This window comes from Calliopsis andreniformis, chromosome 2 (assembly GCF_051401765.1).
Source record: "Calliopsis andreniformis isolate RMS-2024a chromosome 2, iyCalAndr_principal, whole genome shotgun sequence".
Taxonomy (NCBI): domain Eukaryota; kingdom Metazoa; phylum Arthropoda; class Insecta; order Hymenoptera; family Andrenidae; genus Calliopsis; species Calliopsis andreniformis.
In genome coordinates, this window is record NC_135063.1 from 15,436,091 (window position 1) to 15,460,937 (window position 24,847).

Here is a 24,847-nt window from a genome sequence, read left to right on the forward strand (position 1 = left end):
GTATAAATATCCTCGCAGGACACGAAATTTCTCAGTCGCCGCGGGTCCTCCGGCGGGTGCGGACCCGTTTGAGGTCCTGAGGTCCTACTGGGGGACCCTTACTGGACCCTTACTGGACCCTTACTGGACCCTTACTGGACCCTTACTGGACCCTTACTGGACCCTTACTGGACCCTTACTGGACCCTTACTGGACCCTTACTGGACCCTTACTGGACCCTTACTGGACCCTTACTGGACCCTTACTGGACCCTTACTGGACCCTTACTGGACCCTTACTGGACCCTTACTGGACCCTTACTGGACCCTTACTGGACCCTTACTGGACCCTTACTGGACCCTTACTGGACCCTTACTGGACCCTTACTGGACCCTTACTGGACCCTTACTGGACCCTTACTGGACCCTTACTGGACCCTTACTGGACCCTTACTGGACCCTTACTGGACCCTTACTGGACCCTTACTGGACCCTTACTGGACCCTTACTGGACCCTTACTGGACCCTTACTGGACCCTTACTGGACCCTTACTGGACCCTTACTGGACCCTTACTGGACCCTTACTGGACCCTTACTGGACCCTTACTGGACCCTTACTGGACCCTGTAAGACCTCTTGGTACCCTTGGACCACCTTTACTCTGTTTTGCCAACATTATTCTATTTGACGAGGTCGGTATATCAGGTGCTGTGATAACATCGATACTAACTTGTGGAGCCACTAGATGGCAGGTATCAATGTAAAATTGGAACAACAGAGGGGGGAAATTTACGTTTCCATGCATCTGTAGTTGTGCGCCGTGCGGTCAGAATCAGTTCAACGCAGTTCAACGTTCAACTGACTCGTGGATTGACGTAGGTAACCTAATGCTTGGAACCGGTATTCCTATTCTGACGAGTGGTTGAGACCAGTTGATTTCTTGACAGTACTGCGTTATTAGGCAAGTACTGTTTCGCCTGAATTTTGGTATTAAATCATTAATCGTGTGAAATTATATGGGATTACTTCTTACGAAATTAAACATATCAGTGAATATGTTAAATGCTGTATTTCGTGCGAGTCCTTGGCTTGAAAATACATTAACATCTTTATACTTCAGGGGTATTCCTTTTTTTTATTGTATTTGTTCTAAACCTTTGCTGCCATAATCATTATTGTTGCTTTTATGCTACAACATATCCTGTAAAGACATAGTTAGGTTGAAATATTATTCCACTTTTTGTGCCAATTTTCTTAAAATTCTTGATCGTGTTTACGACGTACATTCTTTTTTCCTTATCGGAACATTATCTGTTTTGCATGAAAAATGTTTTTTATATCAATATAATTTATAGAGGTATACTATTTAGCTTTGTTATTATTTTATTGGATTCTAAATATTGCTTTATACAGGAAAACATAAAATTTATATTGAAAAAATATATAAAATATTTGTTTTTTTAGCAAAAAGTATTACTACAAATAGCTTTTCTGCAACACATAGAATTTCTACATTAATAGAGCAACCCAGTATGAAGGTCCAAATAATACCAGCACTTCAAGATAACTACATGTATCTTGTGGGTATTTTTACAGTTATTTTCTATGTCTTTCACTTTTCATAACTTCGATTGAAATAGATATTAAGAAATCTATTACATTCTTTAAATAAGAACTTAACATTAAATTTTATAACTGTAAAAGATTATTGATGAAGCATCGCAAGAAGCTGCTATTGTGGATCCTGTTGACCCTGAAGGTGTTGCCTCAGCTGTTCAACAAAATAACGTAAATCTAACAAAGGTCTTAACTACTCATCATCATTGGGATCATGCTGGTGGGAATGCAAAGTTATGTAAAAAATTTAATAACTTACAAGTATATGGTGGTGATGATAGGATAGAAGCACTTACATGTAAAGTGAAACATGATGATACTTTCAATATTGGTGGTCTGAAAGTTAAATGCCTTGCCACACCTTGTCATACCACTGGACATATTTGTTATTATGTCACAGCAGACCAAGATCCTCCAGCAGTCTTTACTGGTAATAATTTAAGTTATCCATTTGCTTGCTTGTAATTTTATTAGAAAGTAATCAATATGAATGAATAGGAGATACACTCTTTGCTGGTGGCTGTGGTAGATTCTTTGAAGGTACTGCAGAGCAAATGTACGCTGCACTTATACAAGTTTTAGGATCATTGCCTGATGAAACTGTAAGCATATGATTTTATATATCTTCTTACAATAACAATGCTTCATATTGAATATTTTGAATGTATTCCACAGAAAGTATATTGTGGACATGAATATACAGAAAATAATTTAAAATTCGGAAAATATGTAGAACCTCAAAATCAAGCTATTCTTCAGAAGATAGAATCTGTTCATACACAACGTGAAAAATATTGCCCTACTGTGCCTAGCACTATCCAAGAAGAGAAATTAACAAACCCATTCATGCGGGTGCATGAACAATCAGTTATGGATCATGCTAAGCAAACAGACCCCATTCAGACTATGGCATTCCTTAGGAGGGAAAAGGATAATTTCAAAGCCTAAGTTTATTATAAAAAAGAGAGTACAATAATTTAGTGCTTCCTTATTTTACAAGACAAATCTTCCTGAATAAAATTTTGTGTACCATTATGTATCAAAGTACGTAAGCAATTGTTTTTTATTTATATAATATTTTATTTTAAATTGCTATACATAAATATTGACATATGTGCAGAAAGATATGATTATAAATTACGTATTTACAAATGTTTATTTTAAATACAAATACTATGTTATATTTAAAGACATTTGATTTGGTGTATCTTCTGACTTTTTATTATAAATTTGCATCTCAGCAACATATTTCTCTTTGGATCGTTCGTACATATCATAATACACCTAGAAAAAAGTAACTGATAAGTGTTCAAGCACAAGTAATAAGCAACTGCAAATGAATTTCTTTTTAATACATACTTTTTTGTCTTCTGAACTAAGAGATTTCCACGTAGTTGCAAGTTGCCTAGTGAGTTCTTGTTTGCTTGGTTCTGGTTCACCAGCTAAGCGTTCCATTACACGAGGCCTTTGTTCTTGGCAAAATTGGAAAAATGGATTTGCTGGTCTTTTTGGAGCATTAGGATCTGTTTTTGCACCTTTCCTTTTTGTTCCCTTTTTAGTTCTTTCTTCTTTAGAGTTGTGAGCTGTTGATTTTGTACCTTTCTCTGGCTTAGATGTTGCTTGAAACACATTGTTTTCTTCGAGAACACCCATAGGTGCTTCTCTCCAGCGATCACCATGTTGATCCAAACGGTCAATTAAAAATCTGTGACAAAATATTTTATTACTTCATAATAATTTAACTTTAAACAGATACGTTATTTCTTACACCAACAATGGCAAACAATAGTTTCGTGTAATACATAACCTATAAATTAAACTAACTTTTTTTCCTTCCTCGTCCGTTTAAGAAGTTTCCTCACCCTCTGGATACGATAGACCAATCTTTCGTTTTCCTATAATTGAATGCAATACAATGAGACACAAAAGCCTGAGAAAACCGTAAAGAATTCATAACACAAAGTTAGATGTAAACCTGTTGTAAAACTTCGCATTTATCTAGTAGTAATTGGTATTTTCGTTTGTAAATATCGAATTCTTCCGGTTCTACGTCGTATTCCGACTCGTCTGACATTTTAATTACACGTTTCAGGTAAATCAAGTTAATATTTTTTTTCACATTGTTTTCATACGATGTCGACGGTTCCCGCACGTTTATTTACCATAATAGAACAATGGCATAACAGATGCCGCTAGTAAATCTAACTCCTAACTTATCAACTAAACTCCATTCTTTTTTTATCATTCAATAGAAAATAATCGTTAATTAGTAGATAGATAACGACTATACAGAAAATTCGTATTCAATTTATTTCTACTGAATTATAATCCAATTTTATTATTCGAATTTGTCGATTATCGACAGAAGATAATACGGTTAATAAAAAATCTGTCTTCTAAAATAAATTAATTCACATATTTTTAGTAGTATTGTTTATTTGCGTAGCTGGAATAATAAAAAAGTGATTGTGACTTTCTTTTGTATTAGTAATATTTATTTGGATTACCCTATTTTGTGTACTAAATACATAAACAATAGTAAAATAAGTATATTATGGTGAAACTGTAATGCCACATAATTCATTTTCGGTCATACGAAAATCACCCATTCATACAGTTTTCTCAAAGAAAGCATAGTCAAAAATAGTCTAAAACACTTTACAGTTGCAAATAACCAAGGAATCGCGGCAATAAACCCCCAAGGAAACGGAAATAAATAAAAGAAAATCGACTCGAAAGTATATTTCCCAGGCGAATTTGATCGTTCTTATCTCTCCCATCAGAGCACCCCGGATTGCGTCGCCCCTGCCTCTTAAATCGACCAATGAAACTCGCGAAAGAAGGGTTGCGTCGATACACATGCGCAACTAATCACAATTCACCCTGGACTTGAGACACGGTCAAAACACGTATCGGTCCGCTCGCGTTATTACTTTCTTTTCGCCACCTCTCGGAACGTCACGTTTTGCATTTCGCCCATTCGCAGTACGTCTTCCTGCGCGTCAACAGTCATCGCCATCCTTCTCGTCCTCTCGCGCGGACACTTTTCCATTCGTTATCGCATATCTCGTGGCGTTACGCATCCTTCTTTCGCCGATCAGTTGTTAAGTTATTGTTTCCCGCGCCGTACCATGCAGTGCGTCGCAGTTTTTTAGCATTCACTCCAGACTGGCAGGTCGACGTTCGGTGAGTACCCACTCATGTATCCAACGACTCTATAACGAGTGAAAGACACAGGACGAGATATAATCGCACACGTAGGGAACAGGTAGAAGGGGCTTTAATGCAGCGCGTACGAAAGGGCCAGCTCGCGAGATCAATAGCGGCCATTGCGGTTATGGTAACACGATCAGCTGATCAACCGATGCTTATATTGTTTACAAGATACCACATCGTGATAATCCGTGAGTGAGATCACTGGAATCCATAGAATTCGTTGAACCTGAAATATTTGATTTTCTTTCAATTTTCAAACTGTTTTGTATCTTTGTATTCGAGGTGGCTGGAGAAACGTGAGGTTCAGGTTTTCTTGAGGTAACCACAGTTCTGGTTCTTATTATGAGAAACATAAATACGGTATGTGTAATGGTATTCGAGAATTCAATAGTAATGCACGGTTTACCCTGGTTACGTTATAGGATTCAAAGGAAGTTCTTTTTTAAGTGCGTGTTATTTTAGTTCAGGTAAACACGCAGCGCTTCCTTCTGCTTTTCTTTTCTTTTTCTTTTTTTTTTTTTTTGTGTATTAGGGAGCATTGTTTCGCTGAACTACCACAGGGCAGCGCGAAATTCAGGCAGTTAATGCGGTTTCGAGGCTCGAAATAAACAGTCGGCATTGCTGTGGCAGTTGCTTCATGACATTTAGCGGCTTCTCGTTAAGTTTAGACATGTTATATTTGTATCGTGAGTGTGATATGATTACAGTAGAGAGTAATCGATGGGGATTATTGGCGACATGAATTATGATTGTTTTATGTGGTATGTGCGTGTGTGTTGAAAAATTGGGTGTATGGAGTTTTAAATGGATCATGTATTGGCATGAAATTCTTTGCATTATCGAGTCGATAGTTAGAAAACCGTGTTATCGATTTGAACATTATTAGAATGACTTTGTTTAGTAATATTTAATTTATTAATATATTGCAGTGTTTTTTAAACGCAATTATAATAATTAGACTTTAACGTTTATCAAGCTTTAGGCAATATTAATGTAATTATTAACTGCCAAATTTGATAAACACAGCCGAAGAAATGGAACTTAAATAAAAATTAATTTCATTCTTATCAAATACTATCATTTGTGCTTCACCTTTTATATTTCGTAAATCTTTGTATGTGTCTTGTATGTAATGTACAGTGTAATGTACAATTAGAAGAACGAAAGTCTCGCTACAAGATGAACTGCGAGTCGCGATATTACAATTAATTAAAATCTCATTGGAAAATAAATCACTTAACTTCAGCGACGTCATTGAAATACGTTCAAGCCTTAAATTAATTATTTTAATATCTTCGCCCACAATATTGTTCACTCAATACGTTATCGAAGTACTTCATCGATATTATATCGAGATTTATTCAATATCAGATACAATACAATTACGATATGAAACTATTGACATAACCTCATTACCAACTCTTCTGAATAAACTAAGTACATATTCAATAAGAAATGAAACGAAAACGCAGTTACAATTAAAGCACTGATTTATTATACAAATTTAGTACTGTGGTTCTGATGATCCCGATCGAAATGATGTTTCATCGCTGAAAGAAAGATCGAGAATTGAATGCATTCCATTTCTGCACGGATTAACAGTGTGCGGTCAACGAATTTTCCAGTGGCGCCACAGGGGTCATCGTTGACCAACGCTCTGAACTTGCGATGCTTCTTGAAAACACGATAAATAAACCTTAATCACGTTTCCTCTCGGTGAAGAATCGCTGTGTGACAAGGCGACCCTGTGATAGGAAGGTCCGCAATGCAGGCTTCTCGAGGGATCTTCGTCTACTTCCCGACAAGGAACAGTCTTTTAAAGGTTTCTGATGTTCTCACGCCGCGGCCTAATTACGCGCCGACGCGGCGTCTCGCTGTGTGCGTCATTAGCATTATAATTCCGAACTGCTTCGGAACAAGATTGTTAGAGTTTTATAGCAATGATCGAACCTTGGTTTCGAAGTGATTCGAAGTTACTTAACCTCTTGAAGGAGACTGACACATGTGTGTATGTTTAGTGTTTCCTAAAATTCATATATAATTATAAAAAGTTCAATGAAAATTCTTGAAAGAAATTCCCTATTATATGTTGCCCTTGATTTGTTTGAATATGTCTTAAATATATTTATTAAAATAAAATATAATTATTCTACTTAGCCTTAAAAAATTCTTTTCTCAAGAGGTTAAGGGGAGGTTCTGTTTTAGGACGCTATGAAGAGGTTATTTATAGGATTCTTTTTGTAACGAAATAAATGAGATGATAATCTATGGTTTTCGGCATTTTATTATATATCGTTTTAGAGAATGATTCATTTGAATTGATCAATTAGCTTTTAAGATATTTGGGAAAGTGATTCGCGTAGATGTCTCGGTTATCTTTCTTTTTACGTCTTCCGTTTTTTGGTTATAATATATTATCAACTGTAAAATTTTAAATATGTAGTATGCTATACGTCATGGACAAGGAAAAATGGAAAATTTTAAACAATTTCCATAGACATTATCTTCGTGTGATTTTATCTCACATTATTGAGGATTTAATCAGAAATGAATTAATAAGTACCGCGTAAAATCTGAACATGAAAGATAACGCCAAATAATTCTAAGAAAAGTAATTGAATATTATACACGTGACTTAAATGTTGTACAAGTAAGGCATTTGGTTCAAATCATCTGTGAACGATTTTTTCTTGTTTCTTTCCTCTCTTGAATTATTCAAAAGCATATTTCGAACGAAGCTAGTTGAAAATTACAACGAGATTTTTTGTTAATAATCTCAACTTCATTACAGTCTTTTTTTAAGGTCACATCACCCATTAGCGTCATTAGCGAATAAATTGATTACATAGAAGTTAGTTACTTATTAGCATTTAACTTAAATGTATTCTAAACACAATGAATTACGCTACGTTAGTGAACGAACTAAAATAATCGGTAGTTGATTATAAATATCGTGCGTTTAGTGTGTACGTCACAGATAAAAGTATGTAGTTACAGGAAATTGAAGAATGTTTGGTAAAGTTCGCTGCCACGTCTAGTTATCTTATCGCATTTTTAACCTTTTGTCGAGACGCTTGTGTTGTCTGTCACTACACGTCGTTGAAATTATTCAGTTGTTAAAATTTACTTGTATGTAGGTTGGCGAGGATAAAATTACGAGATCCGATATTTGAAACGTTCACAGATATTTGTATAACAAGTATGTAGACACAGCACGTGATCATCGTGCTTCGCTGCCGAAGTCATTGCGTATCGAATGAAATAATCTGATAATCAAAATGATGACGTAATATCAATGCATTTTATTATGAATATAAGTCTCCAATATTTTATAACTATCGATTTTTTTTTTATTTTCAAGCAGGATTTAATTGAAAATATTCTCAACTTTTGCTCCAATTAGTAGAGGCCACCCTGTTCCTCCATATTTATTTTTATGTACGGATAGAATAAATTGTTATTCGACATAAAGTGCACTCAAATTTTCTTGAATACGAGGTCGAGTTATGGTCGACCGAGTTTCATCGATAAACAGGTAGTCGTTCGCTTCGTGAAAAGTTAACCTGACGCTTTGTATGCAGAGCCATTTATGGCGAACTTGAAGTCACTTGAAAATCTAAATTAAAAGCCAAAGGAGATATCATTATTCTTGCATTGTGATAGTCTGTATTCTGGGATGTGCTTCAACGTCACAGTCGATTCCAAAGTGTACTTCCCCGGCGTTTGAATTTCAAATTCCAATCGGAATTATAAGTGCTTCCTGGAAGGGATCAGAACTTGTAATTCATTAATACACCTGTACTCCTGGAATATTTTCCTCCTATTTGAATCTTTTTTCCTACATTCTCAAGAATTAAGAGTCACAAAAGATAATTCTCAGTTGAGAAGAAGATTATCTCAATTGTTGGAATACTGATACACGAAATTTTAGGGAACCATTTTTACAGATCTATAGATCCTTTTCCCAGAAGTTCCTCCGCGGGCAGTGCTACCAATACCAAAAATTCTCGAATATCCTAAACCCAAGAAAGGTGGCAGCTCTGTCTTAAGGACGATCCACGACCTTTTCCTCAAACCCCAATAAAAGCTAACATCCACAATATTATCTTTCTCCTATTGTCTTCAGTTCCACTAACGAATCCCAATCGTTTGTAAACATATCTCAGTCGCGCCTCCGATCGCCTATCCCCTCACAGCACAGAAGGAACTCGATTGTATATAAGGGAACACGCTGTCAAGAGCGGAGGCGAGGACCTCCGGTATCTCGGAGGCAACAGTTCGTAAGCATCGGCAAGAGAGAGCATTGCCAGCTATCAGTATTACTTCAGACGTCTTGAGGCGCGCACTCGTTCCGCTGAACACTCCACGATTTCATTAGTAGAAAAACTAACCTCCGCCTATAAACACTGGGAACAGTTCTCCTCGCCATCTCCTCGTGTCGCCAGTGCAGCGTGGTGAAGCAACACGAACCAATCGAGGAAGAAGAAACAGAGGGTTCCCCTCGAAACACAGAAGCAATCCCCTGGAGAAGGAAGAACGTGTACCTTTTCCCCCAAGGGAAGGACGTGTTCATCGTTTTCTTTTCGAAGAATCGCCTGATAAAAGCGTATTAATAACTTTCGATACTTCGTCGCGCGATAGCTCCTGAATCTCGGGAGATCCCACGAAGAAGTGTGTTACAGAAGAGTGTGTACGAATGTTCGGTCGGGCCAGTAATCAGTGACATTACGTAAAGGGGACAATATGCGTGTCGCGACGCACTGTAAAGATAAATAACCGAATTAAATTAGTACGGCTGGCGTAATTCTTCCAGGCGGAACTGCTGTAATCCGTTCGGACTGTCATTCGCGAAGCCGTATTAGATAACAGATTTTTCGACCCTCTTCCACTGTCAACCTGGCCAGTTTTTCTTCTGCGCTCGGGACGTTCGGGAGGTAAACAGAGAGAGCTCGACGATGGGACCAGTTTCGAGGGAGCCGTGAAGAAGAGTGCGTGTAGACAGTTTATGGGCCGCGTGATCGGGAAACGGGAGATCGGTTATTCTCGAGGGAGCCTTATCTCGACCCACTGTTCTCGCGATAAAAGACGAATCGGTTCTTTCTAGATCGAAGATTAGTGAAACGTCGAACGAAACGCTGTGAGATGTGCCGTTTCCTTGCATCCATGCTAGCGACGAGATTTCGCAGGACGTCGAAAAGTCGCTCCACGGGGCTCGATCTTAAATAAGGACGAACATTAGTTGAAGTTCGCGAGGCCTGTTGTGTTCGGAAAGACGTGGAACTGGTTCAAACGATCCTGGAAAGTGTTTAGCCAGGGATTTGGATTTGCTGGAAAATCTGGATTGTGTTTCTTTAGTAAAGTTAGTTTTTTTTATTAATGAATTTTCGACTCGGTGGAATTTAGAGGGGAGATAAGTGTGGGTTTGTTTAGTTAATTGTTTAAGACGTTGACATTGTGAAACTCGAGTGTGGCATACAGTGAGAAACAGTGAATGTTTTGGCACGTGCAAAAGCCAGTGCTGTCTCTGTTGGTGTCTTCGTGGATTTTTTGGCGGTCGCATTTCTGCCGGCTTTAGAGGAACAGGTGTCGAGCGCCATGGTACGTTTCCCTTTGTCTCTGGTTCAATGTCATTGTCAGTGGCGCAAAATTGACGCTGCCCATTCACGAACTGCAGAACTGCATGATCGTAGATGCGATTTTTGTTCTGAGTTACAGTTAGACGAGATATGCTAATTAATATTTTTCTTTTCTTAGAGCGAGTATTTTCTGATTTTCGAATTTTTAAATTTTCGAACCGTTTAATATTTAAATTTTTAAATATTTAAAAATTTTCAACCGTCCAATATTCAAATTTTTCAAAATTTTCAACCGTCCAATATTCAAATTTTTAAATTTTCGAAATTTTCAAATTTTCAATTTTCTTCGATACTTGTCAGAGATTAGAATTAACGAATAAGTTTAAGGCTTAAATAAACTAGATAAAAATTAACGATTGATGACGTAAACAAGTCAATACGTTATACAGATAAGTTTCTTTCTTTGACTTGACAGATACCGTAATGACGATATTTTTATTTTTCTTTAATGCCTTTGCGCTCTTTTGATAAGGAAAAAATAGAAGGATCTGATACAGAGAAAGATAAAATGGTTGGTAAATTTGCTAATCATCATTTGTTTGAATAATCTCTTGTAACTGTAGGTTAAAGCATCCTTATCATTAGACACATTAATGCATTGCATTTGTTGTTACTATCGTTATCGGACACGCGAGACGAGTGATTCACGATTATTCGGTACAGAAATGTATCTTTAGATAAAACACGTAGAAAGTAACATTTTCTATCGCTTTAGTTTCACGAAATAAGTAAAGATCAGTTGCACTATTTTAACATTGTTATCTAATTATTAATCCTGTGCTAGTTTGTACTTCTTAAGTGTCATTATCGGTATCTGATCTTGATAACGATAATCGCATACTATCTATTGTTTCTGCCAATGTCTAGTAAATTAAACACTCATGATTAATTCATAATTTATTTTTTCTTCTACTATCTTTCCTTATTAACGCGTACTAATGTTTTCTTGGAACTATTACGTTCTCTTATGGATATAATAAATGAATTTTCCGTCTTAAGTTTTAAGAATTGAAAAGTACGTAGAAATATATTGATTGAAAGCTCACTAAATATTAAAACTAAATATTAAAACTATACCAGTGTTAAATTTTCTTTAAGTCGCTGCTATTTAGAAGTTTATGTGGAATATAAAAAAATCACTGGTCCACAGAACACTTATATCACTCCTTTAGCTGAAATAATTGATTGAACTCGAGATATCACTTTTTCACGCTCAAATGTCCCCCTAATTAATTCGAGCAACCATATAATGACTGTCCTCTCTCTATCTCTCTCTCAACTCCACGCATCGTTCACACGCGAGTTTGATATTTCCTCTAGACCGATAAGAGTCGATGATTAAACGAAGCACGTGGTAGCACGAGTTCGTTCTCCTTGCGCGCTGATAACGAAGGTTCACAGTTTCCTGATCATTTGTTACTCGTTTCTCTGATAAACCGTGTAACTGTCATATACCGACCCACGTGGTTCTTCACGGTTTCCAGGAACGCGATCGTTAATCATTAACTGTTCCAATTGATTAAACCCACCGCGTTAAATTAACTGAATTATAATGGGAAGGAAGAGTAGGGCGACTCTTATGAAGAAACTTGAAATGATCGCTCCAAGAGTTCGAGGACAAAGTGTTTTGGGTTTATCGTGAGATAGAAATTCGTCATAAAGTTTTAGAAGATCTTAGCTTGACAAAAAATTAGGTACTTTGAATTGAGAAACACACATTTTACGCGATAATCTGAATTAATAATATAATGATAAATTCAACTTTTTTTTCCTTCTTTTATCGATAGTCCAGTCTTCTGTTTTACATGTAGACTAAAACGTCTCTTCACAATGAAAGCTTTCCCTCGGTTGCATTTATTCTGACTTCAATGTAGGGGTATTAAAGTATCCTTTGTATCTTCTACAATTCTACAACGTAAACGCTTCTGAGAGAATACCTATGTACTTTGTCTCGTTTCCTGTGGACACTTTGAACAGATGCATCGGATGTTTTTCATAATTTTCTTTTTGCCCTTTTCGTTCGTAATGTGATGTGACGCCCCCACGATTTCAGCTTTTTTCTATTCGACTGACAATGAGATTCTTTGAACATTTTCAGTTGATTACTTGTACAGTGGTGTAAATAATAGAAATATTTTATGGATTAGACTCTTCTGCAATTTAATTTTTCAATTGCAATCTTATATTTACTGTCACAGTTTCTTAAACTTGATTTTTGTATTTTTTAAAAATCAAAAAATATTCTTAAAATGTCTGGAATATACAATAGTTTTTATTGCAAAGCTTTATTTAGCTTCAGTTTATTTAAAAGCTTTTTCTAGATTTTACAGGTTAAAGAATTTTGATCTGATGTGATTAACAAAAAAAAAGAGGCAGAGAAGAGGGTACCAGAACGCGATTGCCTTGCCAGTTTTCTTTAAGAAGTAATACTTGAGAGCTCTCTTCTAGTCTTTAAAAAAGGTACAGACACTTATGGCTAAAGGCACGAGTCTACACAGAAAGCTGGACGAATAGAAATAGAATAATTAACTGTAGTGTTCTCACTCGTAGTTCAAGGCAACCTTCGAGAAATGTCTACTAATTCTATTGCTTCATTTAGCAAATTGTGTAACGGGACTAAAATTAGTAAAAATATTTCTTCATTTCGTGAAATTTCAGAGATCAGTTGATTATATGCAATGGATTAGGCAGATCGAATGTAGAATTTATATGCACACATAAAAAGGGATTTTCGAAACGCTATTACCAGCGAACATAACGAGTTACGTAATGGTTTTTTCTTTTCCTTTAATCGGTAACGCGATTAAGGTAATAACCTAAGCTTTTCGCGCGACGTTGGCTTAAATTCATGACAGCAAAGTCTTAAAAGCCTCGCGGGATGGATTTAGCATGTGAAACAATGGACATCGTGCCAGAATCTCGTGAAATTTCGGTGACCCAACTTGACCATTTCATTTGCTTATTTTATAATTGGCAAGGTCTTCTTATTGTGTAATTCAATAAATTGGCTCATAAACTGGCGCCATGACACAACAGAAATGTAAATGTTGCAGGAACTTTAAATTTGAAATTTAATATAGTTCCTTTTTGTCTGTGCATATCAAGAAGAGATTGGCTGGTTTGTTCAAGTAAAAGTTAAGACGGAATATGTGTAAAATTATATTTAACTCTTTGCTGTTTGATGCCTTCTAAATGCCACGTAAATTAATCTTATTTTGAGGAATTTAAAGACAGGATATTATCCCTAGCAACCTTCAAAATGTGAAGGTGAAAGCAGAAAAGGATAATGTATAATTTGTGGAAATAGGAAATGAGAACACAGTTTTAGATTAATTTTTTTTTATGTCCACTATTTTTATTTTAATTTTAAAATTATATTACAGTCATATTTGTGAGTATTCTCGTAATTATTATTTAATCTTCAGTCGATGGCCACTAGGGTCACTCGCATGAGACTATCATCGTCGAGGTCAGGATAATAAATTAAATATTAAACAAGATAACAAATTTTGATAACGAAGTGCAACAAAAGAGGAAGAGAGAATCGATTAATATTTTTGTAAACTGTGTTAAAACAATTAGAAAGCAATTCACAAGAATCACTCATGAAAGTATTTAATATTCCAAAATTGCCTACAATTACCATCTAAAACTCTAAAATTGTCTACATTAAGAATGAAACAAAAGTAAAAGTGTCCTCACAAATTGTAGATTTCCTGATTCACGTGTAACTGGCCCATTAAGAGAACATAAGGTTCGCGTAAAAAGCAAATCGTCATCTTCCTCGTGGCCTAGATGGAGGTCACCGTCGAGCCCCCAATTATTTAAACGAAATAAAAACTTCTTGCATTTCCTCTTCACTCGGCAATCCATTCGAAGACAGTAAAAATGCTCGATAAGAACCTTCTTCAAAGCCAGGATCACACCGACAACCTCGGAGAGAAGTTCTCGACAATCAAAGAATTAAAATGCCTTTACTTCCTAATATCTGATACCGTATAATGCATCTAATCCTATAAGCTCAGAGCTCAGAGTCGCGAAAGTACGTCGCAGCAAGGCGTGCTTTGCAGTCAGAAGCTGGCTCGAGGCCTCGCGGCCGATTGGCCTGAAGAAATAATCGAAATCCCCGATGGATCCAGAGGCCGAAGAAGAAGAAGAATATCTCGCGGAAGGAAGGAGCCAGGGGATCGCGAGATATGCACGTGATCACCGTGGCCACTGTTAAATTGATAGCAACTCATACACAATGAACTTCATTTATAATCGCCGACTCTAACTCGAGCTACTTCGGCTGGTTACGAAATGCCAGGAGCAAATCTCGACGTAGCTGTCGCCGTCTCTGCCAAACATCGAACTCGAGACGACGACGTGAGAATTCTGCCTCTGGCATCGATTCCGCTCCTCTTTTCCTACGGGCAGACCTCGTGCACTGCGTCCATGCAATTTGAATACGTCCCTGGTAACAACTAGGGGAACGTCCCTTTTTAATTGATCAGGGGGAATGAAGCGAACTTCGGGAATTTCATTTGGGAGGTTAAATAGCTTCTATTTAATGTGGGGAACGTTTGTACCGCCATTGGTGGGATATTTTTGTTCGAAATACTGTGCTGGTTTAATGGAACTTTCGAAGCTGAAAAAGGGAGGCTGTATGTGCTAGAGGAAGGGTGTATTTTCTACTCACTATAACGTAGTGCTAGGAAATTAGTTAGAATAGAAGACAGCTGGTGCTAAAGTTAATTTACACGTGGAAAACAGTCATATTAACTTTCCTTATTTTTTTTATCAGTCTGTGACAATAATCAATTAATGAAAGGAAAATATATATGTAAAGATTCTGATAATGTTTGGTGCTTGTCACTAAATTTCGTGACACTATTTTGAGAATGCATACATTTCAAAGAGTGCATAATGAATGTGGGTCTCTGTGGAGAAACCATCTGGCCTTATTTTCTGGTTCTAATCATTTCTCTGGTTCACTTGTAGATTGAGGTGGCGTAGGTGTATCCACTGATTTTATATTTAGAAATAACAGTTCTTTATCTAGGAACTTCATAGGGCACGCTTTTATCGTCTCATTTTTCTCTTCTAATAATAGAATCCAGTTTTACTCTAGATTTATATCTAGTTTTTGTTTCTATCATTATTGAAATACTCCATGAAGATATAAAATTAAAAAATTGAACTGATTATAAGTAACTGGTTAGCGTGAATTTTTATAACCTAGGTACTCCACAAGAGTCACCTCTCGGCGTCGACCATTGCCTGTTATTAATAGTTGAAACAACGTTAAGAATGATATCGATTTGCGCACGAGATGCTCTTGAATCTTTTATAGCCCCGATCGATTAAACGCGTAAACGGAAATGCACATTTTACTGACTAATAAAACATAATTAGAGGAGAAATAGCTACCCCAGATTTCCATTTATCGATTGTCGATTAAGATAAAATGTTCTCCCAGTTAGAGAGTCGGTCAGAGATTAAAAATAATCCTCATTCCAATTCCACCTTCATAAAATTGCAGCTTTGCTCACATATTTGCAATTAAGTATTATATGCCAGTCACTACTCTCTATTTCGATAATAAAACACACAATTCTACTTAAAGATAATTTTTTATAATCGAGTTAATATCTACTAAGCTCGACTTTCTCGCGTTGATATCATCGGTATTTACTAGGGAATCCCCTAGCTCTATAGAAGTACTTACAGTGGCGGAAAAGAAACAGATGTTTGATTTTTGACCTAGACCACTTTCATAATTCTGTACCTAAGAGCCAACCTGAACCAAGTCCTTGAATGTATTCCTATTATTAAATGAAGAGAAAATAGTAAAATGCCGTATAAAACTTAATTTTTAAAAAACTGGACTTGGGTTAGTCCAGCTCTCAGGTGCAGAATTACCTGCACAATTCCTTGTCGCCAAACTGTGTCTCCTTCGCTAATGGCCGAAAATTTTGGTCGCAGAATCCACAGCAAGAGCCGAAGCAGTACCGTTCGCCGCATGGGTGCCTGGGTTGACCATCGTTTCGCGGAGGAGGAGGCGGTCCCGATTAACCAGGGCCCGAGAAGAAGGAAAACTCGCCGCAACCTGGGCCACGTTTGCGATGGTGGCGGTCCAGGTGCGAATCGACAGCCTTCAAAGAACTTTAAATCGTCCACGTCCTCAGCGTCGCTGTTGCCATTGCGCCGTCAGTTCACCAGACAGCTGTACGAGTGGCCGTGCTTACCGTTGTTTAAATCAAGGACGAAACTAGACCGTGTCTGAATCGGTCCCCCCAACCGTCGCGATTCATTCGTGCGATTTAACTTTTTTCTAGCTATACGCGTGTGTTCTAAGTGCTGACCGAGGTAGGGAGCAAGAGAGAGAGAGAGGTCTGAAAGAAGAAAAAGATAACGAGGGAGGAGTAACTAATCACGTTGTTGTAGATAGAGAGTTAGCTAACAGCCACGTTTAACCATAAAAAGGATACCGGTTCGCCAGGCAGCGGAGGAGCAAGTTCGATGACGTTACCTTGGCTCCTCGGTCGCGCCTAGACTCCTCCGTGTCGTCGGTGTCATCATCATGGCCGAGTGGGCCAAGTTCAACGGCGAGGAGAGGCTTGCTCAATCGAACGAGACGCTAGAAACAGAAAGCGCCAAAGAAGATGTTAGCATCAAAGACCTGCGCGGGGATCTGAAAAACGGAGACGTTCCTCCGCGAAGAAACGACGAGGAGCTGTTGATCGAAAGAAAACGCTCTGGCAACAGGACTCCGCAAGATACTCCACGAAAAACGGAGCCTAGGAGAGCCACAGAGACAGTGTCCACAGAGATCAACTCGATAGTGAAGGATGTCTCGCGGTTCAGAAAGAACTCTGACCAAATCGACATACTCTCGGAGGACCACAACAACGCGCTCAGCGACCAGAGCTACGAGAACGACGCGGCGATCGAGAGGTCCGAGGACGAGGAGGAGCAAAACTGCCTGAAGAACAAATCATACGAAGGCTACGAGGAGCCTGGCTCGAGGATACGTCAGGAAGCGAGGCAGGACTTGAAGGAGCTGTCTCAGAACTCTATTAAGAAGCCAGATAGTTTGTACAAGGATGCATCCAGTCCACAGAAGCGCAAGAGCATTTTCACAGAAAGGATCCTATCCAAGAATCGTTCGCCGTCCCAGAAAAGCACCGAGCAGCTTGTCAATGGAAAATCGCCCAAGGAGGACAAGCAGCAGCACCATGTACAGTTTAATAAGGACTCCAAGAAGTGTCATTCCCGAGATCAGAGGCCAGACCCCAGCCCCTCGATCCACACGTCGTCCACTAGCAGCTCAGAGGACAACGCCAGCTTGGGACAATTGTGTGAAGCCACACCCCCAGACGGGGGTTGGGGCTGGGTCGTCGTGGCAGCCTCCTTCATGGTGAATCTCATAGCAGACGGTATCACCTTCTCCTTCGGCGTTATCTACGTCGAGTTCCTCAACTACTTCGGCGAAGGAAAGTCGAAGACCGCTTGGATAGGCAGCTTGTTCATGGCTATGCCTCTGCTATCTGGTCCTGTGGCTAGCTTCCTCACAGACAGGTACGGTTGTCGAAGGGTCTCGATAGCTGGGAGCATCCTGGCCACGGCAGGCTTCGTGATAAGTTCCTACGCCAACTCTATGGGGGTTCTAGTGTTCACCTTTGGAATCCTCGCTGGGTTTGGACTATCCCTATGCTTCGTGGCAGCTGTGGTAATCGTTGCGTACTACTTCGACAAGAAGAGGTCCTTCGCCACAGGCTTGTCAGTCTGTGGCAGTGGGATTGGGACGTTCATCTTTGCGCCAGTGACTCAGTACCTACTAGCTGAGTACGGTTGGCGAGGGACAACTCTGATCCTAGCTGGTCTGTTCCTCAATCTAGCTGTCTGTGGGTGCTTGATGAGGGATTTAGAGTGGACCACCACCAGAGCAAAGGCGAAGACTGAGGAGAGAAGGAAGAATCGAGAGAAAAAGAGGACTAGAGTACAGAGCTCTTTGGATTCATTTTCTGCCAACAGCTCTCTGAACACTCTGACTATCATGGAGAATCTTCGCCTGCAGGAGGAAGAAGATGGAGAAAAACTGTTCTCCAGTTTGGTCAGTCTACCTACGTTCGTGAAGAATGGAGAGAAGGTTCCTCTGGAGGTGCTGGAGCTGCTCAGCACGCGAAAGAACGTCTACAATGTGTTGCTGCAGAACTACCCGAGCCTTTTGATATCGTCGAGGAGCTTCAGCGATTCCGGGGCACTTCACGACCAGCTTAGCACACCCTCGGCGAGGTTCGTGCCCACGCCGAGCTCCCTGTCGGAGCTGAAAGGCGAGGAGAACAAGGACAAGGCCTTGCCGAGCGACGATCAAGCTCTTCAACAGCAGGCGGACGCGGCGTGGCGCTTGTGGTGGTTGAAAAAGATCAATCTGGGCAGCACTTTGCGGCGGTCCAGCACTCTCGAGCACACGAGGAGAGTTCCCACTGCTTATCTGAAGGACATCAGAATGCATAGGCACAGCTTGACTTACCGAGGCGCGATGCTGAATATAAATCGATATCGGCTGAGGGCCTCCAGCTGTCCTGATATCTACAGAAACTCGATGACTACCATAGCGAAGACGAAGCTGGTTTGGTATGCTGGCCTGTGGGAGTTCTGGGACCTGATCGTCGATATGCTGGATTTTTCACACTTCGCCGATTCGAGGTTCTTGCTGTTCGCCATCAGCAATTTTCTTTTACATACTTGGTACGACGTGCCTTACGTCTACCTCACGGACAACGCTATCGAGATGGGGTTCAGCGAGACTGATGCTTCTATTCTGATATCGGTGATAGGGATTACCAACATGGGAGGCGAGGTAAGAAGCTCCTTTTAATTTTTGGGTAGAAGTTCAGTAGAAATAAGATAGAATACAAATTTTTTTGTAATTTTAAAAAATAGATTCTTAGTTATTTCCTGGAAAGAATACACTAGCAATAGAAATGCTAGTTTTAAAACTCACTGATAGTGCAATACGCGTCGTGTAGCTTAATATTGCCCGTGTCACTGTGTCGACGTGTCGATAATTCCACACATAGGTGTTCATTGTTCCACGGGTTCTCCTCCGTACTCAGTTACTGTGTTCCTTTATGTGTTCCAATATTAGTTCGCCTGGCTGCCGTTTATCGGTCACCAAAGAATAGCTATTTTCACTTGCTGGTCCTCTGAGGCATAATTTCTGAAAGGGAAGTTCACCCATGCAGATAAGATCCCAAAAAAATTTGAAACCCGTCAGTTCTCTTTTGCATCTGTTCGAGTTAAATCTACCAGAAGCCCTGTAAAGTGTTACTCCTTAAAATTGTGAATTATTATCGATTTCCTGTAATATAAATACACACGATATCATTCTTCGAATTCCATATTTGGATCACGATTGATCGAGGAATTATATTTTTAACACACACGATAATCACCTAAATATCTGACAGATATAAAATTAATTGCTTCGTTAAATCGAGAATCTTTTTAATAGTATCTGTTCCGTCAAGCTGGTCATAGGTCACTTGTGACGTGGCGCCTTGGTCCCTTTCTCACCCCTCCCTGATCTCATTTGATTGCATACTCCCTTTAACCTTGAGGCTTGCATCACGCAAGGGTTACTTGATTCAGATCAATATAGAAATAATTCTCAGAAAATTTATTCGCCAACTATCGATTCGAGGAATCGAGGTATGCACGGTGTACCTTATTCAACTAAGAGATAGTCTCCCCTTTTGTGCTCTCATTATGAGTCTTATACTCATTGAATTAGTTCTGTATTCCAGCAGAAATTGACACTTCTCTTCTTGTTGGCCAAGTAAAAGCTTCCCTAGATTGCAACAAAAATTTTCTTCAATGGGGGCTAAAATGGATAAATACTTCTGTAAAAAAGAAGAATAACTTAAAAAAAGAGTTATAAAGAAGTGAATGAATGAATAGCTAAGAAAATAATTATACATCAAGTCTATTATTATTACTAAAAAAACTGGGGTGCTCCTTTTCAGATTCTTCTCGGTTGGGCAGGTGACAGGGCATGGGTAAACGCATCCATTGTGTATGCAGTATGCATGGCGCTTTGCGGTGCAGTGACGGCCTTAATACCCATGGTGGTCAGCAGTTATTACAGTTTGTGCGCAATCTCTGGTGCTTTTGGACTATTCATCGGGGCGAACTACAGTCTCACCAGCATCATCCTCGTCGAATTAATCACTTTGGAGAGGTTCACCAACGCTTACGGCCTGCTGCTTCTGGTCCAGGGTATTGCCAACCTTATGGGGCCTCCGTTGGCTGGTAAGGAGGACACAAACTTTCTGAAAATAACAGTGGGAACATTCATGCATTAACTTTAGAGGACAGAAGCTGTAATGTTAATTACAACACATTTGTGTTACAAGGTGGAAGCAAGGGTGTACATAAATGCTTAATAACATTAGTATATACGTCAAAGGTCAGATATAGCGAGATCAATTATTAGAGCACTGCCCACGGTAACTCAGTGAGAGCCCCTCTGTGAATTCTGTGATCATAAATGGCTTTGAAGTTCCATCGCCTAGATATGAGCGAGCGCGTAATTAGGCTTGAAATTTTATTGTTCTTGGCGCAGAGAGAATTTTATTAAAGACATACGTGTGTACACTTTTTCACTTTATGCGTGAAGTAGTCACACGCCAAGACTGACTAACACTTAAACCATACTTTTCTATACTGTTTTAGGATGGCTGTACGATATTACAGGGACGTACGATCTGTCCTTTTACCTGGCTGGTTTCTTTATCGCGTTGAGTGGAGTACTATTACTGGCGATGCCTTTAATCAGCCTGTATCGAAGATGCTTAAACGGATCGAAGAATGAAGACAGGGATTTCTCCAGCGTGAACACCGTTTGAATTATGGAAAGGTCCCGATCGACCTTCCCAGTTATGGTGAAACAGGAAGAAAGGAAAAACATCGCCGACACAGAGCGATAATGAAATCGTCTACACTTTGTCATCGATTCAACGGAATTTATGCAATACGAACGCTTCCAAAAAAGGAATTGCTATTTCACGGCTGTACTGATAAATCTCGAACGTTCGTAACGGTATTTCTTTCCTTCTCGCGTCGCTTCGAAGCTGTTGCGAGTTTTGAATTCCATTGAACGAGTCCTTCGTGGTTCCTCCGTAGATTAACGAAACGCGGGTTAAGAAGTTCGACGCGCCAGAACTAGGATTAACCCATTAAGAACAGCAATGTCTTCGATCGTCCGTTTTTATTAAGGAATATATACGTAGAGTCTCGCGTGCGTTTAGGATCGCGGAATTTCGAGAGGAACGATCGCTCAGTTTGCAGGCTGTACAAGCGAAAATAGGGTCAGTTACTAATGACGTCAATCATGATGGAAACGTTGCAATCGACCTGAGAAAATTCCTGTTGATCGAGCAACCGGTCAATGAGCATTCTATGCTCACTGTTTGCAATCCATATCTTACTAGCATTTATTATGAGACCGTGGTATCATGATATTTGTAAAAAGAATTGGCAAATTCCTTGAAATTTTGAAAACGCGAACCAGAAATAAATAATTAGTGGTAGTTAAACGAGAACAACGTAAAGCTTGATGTAAGTAGCGGAGAATCAAGTGGATTGCGAATATTTTGCAAGCGAATTTCGTTCAAAGCTGCAATCGTTGACAATTAAAGACAGTTCGAATCTCAGGATAATCGTAAAAAGTGAATGAGTCGATGAATGTTCAGCCAAAGCGTATTTCGTATATAGGATAAGTATATTTGCTTTTGTATCTTCTCTTTTTCTTAACATGTTTTTCATTTTTGTTCCTTTGAAACATTTGTGTTTTTTCTTTCGATTACGTGTGACAAGTTATTTTTTAAATAACGCCAAAGATATGTCACTGTAAATAGTGTATACTCAAGATTTAGTTTTCGTAATGTATTCCTAGTGAAATACTCTCGTGGTTCTGCTGATTTTATCGTTAATCGTATTAGAAAGAACGTGCACGCGTTTTGTTAGACGCGTGCGAGTACTTTTGTATTAATTTTTCTCTTTGGGTCGAGTAAAAAGACAAAAAGTGAGATTAATCGAAATAACGAGCTAAACGTATGCTCAATTAGCTGATTTTTCAATTTAGTTTCTCAATTCTCCTTCTGTTCGTGTGCGTTTTTGCATGCAACGTTTTAAAGGAATCGTGTATGTAAATAGGTAAATGTATATACGTATAAATATATATTATATAGCTTTCTGTGATGATGAACCTGAATTTTATGAACTTTTCGAGCTATAAATAGATTAAATACCTCCGTTCCCATAGCGTGTGCGTGCGTGCGTGTACGTTGATTCTGACAGAGCGTTTACAATTTATTTGCACCGCAGTTGCGTTTGCTTTAAGTGTCACGAAATAATAATAACGATAATACGGTATTATGACGTTATATAGGAATATAAGTAAATTGGCGTTCTTCCTCGATCAACGTATCTTATCCATTAAAAATGGTGATAATTACAATATTGAAGAAATTGAATTTTTTAGATCGTTATTTTAGAATTTAAATAAGCATTAATAATAGACCGAATTTAAAATTCGATTGATGTATAATCTATTCGATTAATGTATTATTATAATAATCTACTGAGGATACAATTTTCTAGGAACCGTTCATTGTATTCGATAATAATTTCTTTTAAGGTTTTTCAGCTAGAATACAAACGGAACGTAAAGAGGCCTTTTCACGAAGAAAGAAAATTTTAATAGTATTTTCTCCTAAGAATACAAATAACTCATTGTTCAAAGAAAATGTCATATACTTGTATGAATTACCGTTTATCTTAACATATAAAGCTATTCTGGCACGTTTTGCCATTCAGTAATAATTCGTTTCATCACGGTGCAATAACTTGTTCTACAGTGTGTGTGCTCGCGTTATGGTGACGTGAATCTGCATACGCGGCCTTACAGGCGTTTACGAAAAGTGTATAGTAATATTTTATTATGAAAACGAACAAAAACTGTGCATTTCAAAATATACGAAGTCGAGTCGGTCAGCCACCATGGCTGAGAGACTTCCATCGGTGGCATAAATAGTTATTAAGGCGAGGTGTAGGACGATCATTTTTGTAAAAGAGGTAGTGAGAACTTCTATTTACCAGAACACGTACACACGGCTTGCATGTTCAATTTTTCTTTTTAAATATATCTAAGACACAGTAGTGTACGCAGAATATATTTAAAAATATTGAATTTTTGCTCTCAGAATTTGCCATGCCGATTTTTCTTGTTATTTAGTAATTAGAACATTCTCATTATCTCTTTGTTAATAAGATCCTATTAACCGTTGTTGATGACCTCGAAGCAATCGCTTGAACGTTCGAAAGTGGCTTAAAGTCTACGCAGAGACGAGAAACGAAGAAAAAAAGCGGATGAAAACTGAGTTCGCGGCAAGACGAAAAAGATACGTTAGAAGTTTCTTTCAGTCTGTTAAACAGAGAAATTCGGGCGAAATTGTTCTTTCAGTTTTGTGTATTTACAATTAAGAAAAGCATACTACAACTACTTGCTTGCTGTGTGGTCCAAAAGTGAACGGTTCTTGTAATTGTTCATTACTCGGACTGTCGTGAACAGTAACAGAATTATTGTAATCCTACAGTTTCGTTTCAGAGTTCTAGACATGATGATTATTGCTATTATCACGAAGATAATTGATTTAGTTTTAATTTTCTCCTAGTTGTAAGGCAAAACGACGCAAGTCGCATTTTTCTATTTTCAAGATGTTTTGAATTTCAATTTTATTTTATTACATTTCATATTTTATAGAGAAAAGATCCGCTAATTCTAACCTTCTTATATTCATTTTTGTAGCCTAAAATTAAGCTAAAAACTCATTTTTTTAAAAATGTGACAAGTCGTTTTGCCATATAGCCACAGATATTGCAGTCGAGGTAGCAAGATAATTTCAATTTACGCAATAACGTTTTCGAAAAATAATTGTCGACTTACTGTGCACGGTAGTCCAATTGAAAGAACGGTTTCGCGCCTGTTACTGTTGTTCCATTGTAAAGGGAACACGGGGACTTACGTTAAGACTCCTTTTCAGACTTTATTAGGGAAAATCCGTTTTTGAATTGTATACATGCGTATAATGCACACGATTACACGTACACACAAGCACACATGCATACATACACAATACATATACACATCACACGTATAAAGAACGTATACTATTCACACGTACAAAAGTATGAGAATCTTATTTCAACTACAATAAAAATTAAATTACAACTATAAATTAGGCGTTCTTTTTTGTGTCCTGCCGTAAATGATAATTTGCATAAAAAAGGAAACGCGAATAATGCAAAGATTGGCTTATTTTAAGCTGTTTACATTAGTTTATTTATTC

General features: G+C 38.4%; 3 protein-coding genes across 7 annotated transcripts; 2 read left to right on the plus strand and 1 right to left on the minus strand.

Annotated features, from left to right (window-relative positions):
* The first annotated feature begins 500 nt into the window (after positions 1-500).
* Positions 501-2,803, plus strand: LOC143188124 (hydroxyacylglutathione hydrolase, mitochondrial-like). Of its 2 annotated transcripts, XM_076392194.1 has the most exons (6): positions 501-671; positions 791-1,101; positions 1,444-1,559; positions 1,684-2,026; positions 2,095-2,198; positions 2,272-2,803. In XM_076392194.1, the coding sequence occupies exons 2-6, from the start codon at positions 996-998 to the stop codon at positions 2,542-2,544; spliced, it is 942 nt and encodes a 313-aa protein (XP_076248309.1). In that variant the 5' UTR covers positions 501-671; positions 791-995; the 3' UTR covers positions 2,545-2,803. The 2 variants fall into 2 exon arrangements, with proteins under 2 accessions (XP_076248309.1, XP_076248311.1); XM_076392196.1 differs by having other exon boundaries at positions 511-940.
* Positions 2,740-3,750, minus strand: LOC143188125 (uncharacterized). The gene is made up of 4 exons (XM_076392197.1): positions 3,572-3,750; positions 3,421-3,491; positions 2,956-3,301; positions 2,740-2,880 (listed from the first exon to the last, which is right to left on the minus strand). The coding sequence occupies exons 1-4, from the start codon at positions 3,668-3,670 to the stop codon at positions 2,770-2,772; spliced, it is 627 nt and encodes a 208-aa protein (XP_076248312.1). The 5' UTR covers positions 3,671-3,750; the 3' UTR covers positions 2,740-2,769.
* A 414-nt stretch (positions 3,751-4,164) lies between these two features.
* LOC143188144 (monocarboxylate transporter 9) lies at positions 4,165-24,736 on the plus strand. Of its 4 annotated transcripts, none has more exons than XR_013003488.1 (5): positions 9,090-10,410; positions 16,416-19,296; positions 20,462-20,747; positions 20,852-21,083; positions 21,171-21,312. XR_013003488.1 is itself a non-coding variant. In XM_076392228.1 (5 exons), the coding sequence occupies exons 3-5, from the start codon at positions 17,014-17,016 to the stop codon at positions 21,341-21,343; spliced, it is 2,742 nt and encodes a 913-aa protein (XP_076248343.1). In that variant the 5' UTR covers positions 9,094-10,410; positions 16,416-16,799; positions 16,878-17,013; the 3' UTR covers positions 21,344-24,736. The 4 variants fall into 4 exon arrangements, 3 of the variants coding, with proteins under 3 accessions (XP_076248342.1, XP_076248343.1, XP_076248341.1); XM_076392228.1 differs by lacking the exon at positions 20,852-21,083 and having other exon boundaries at positions 9,094-10,410; positions 16,416-16,799; positions 16,878-19,296; positions 21,171-24,736; XM_076392227.1 differs by lacking the exons at positions 9,090-10,410; positions 20,852-21,083 and adding an exon at positions 4,165-4,782 and having other exon boundaries at positions 21,171-24,736.
* The last annotated feature ends 111 nt before the right edge of the window (positions 24,737-24,847 follow it).

Coding starts and splice junctions, on each gene's coding strand:
- LOC143188124 (XM_076392194.1), top strand. CDS start 996: ATGGGATTACTTCTTACGAAATTAAACATATCAGTGAATATGTTAAAT. Junction 2,027..2,094: donor TCCTCCAGCAGTCTTTACTG/GTAATAATTTAA, acceptor ATGAATGAATAG/GAGATACACTCTTTGCTGGT. Junction 2,199..2,271: donor GATCATTGCCTGATGAAACT/GTAAGCATATGA, acceptor TGTATTCCACAG/AAAGTATATTGTGGACATGA.
- LOC143188125 (XM_076392197.1), bottom strand. CDS start 3,670: ATGTCAGACGAGTCGGAATACGACGTAGAACCGGAAGAATTCGATATT. Junction 3,492..3,571: donor AATGCGAAGTTTTACAACAG/GTTTACATCTAA, acceptor ATTCAATTATAG/GAAAACGAAAGATTGGTCTA. Junction 3,302..3,420: donor CGGACGAGGAAGGAAAAAAA/GTTAGTTTAATT, acceptor ATTTTGTCACAG/ATTTTTAATTGACCGTTTGG.
- LOC143188144 (XM_076392227.1), top strand. CDS start 17,014: ATGGCCGAGTGGGCCAAGTTCAACGGCGAGGAGAGGCTTGCTCAATCG. Junction 19,297..20,461: donor TTACCAACATGGGAGGCGAG/GTAAGAAGCTCC, acceptor GCTCCTTTTCAG/ATTCTTCTCGGTTGGGCAGG. Junction 20,748..21,170: donor TATGGGGCCTCCGTTGGCTG/GTAAGGAGGACA, acceptor ATACTGTTTTAG/GATGGCTGTACGATATTACA.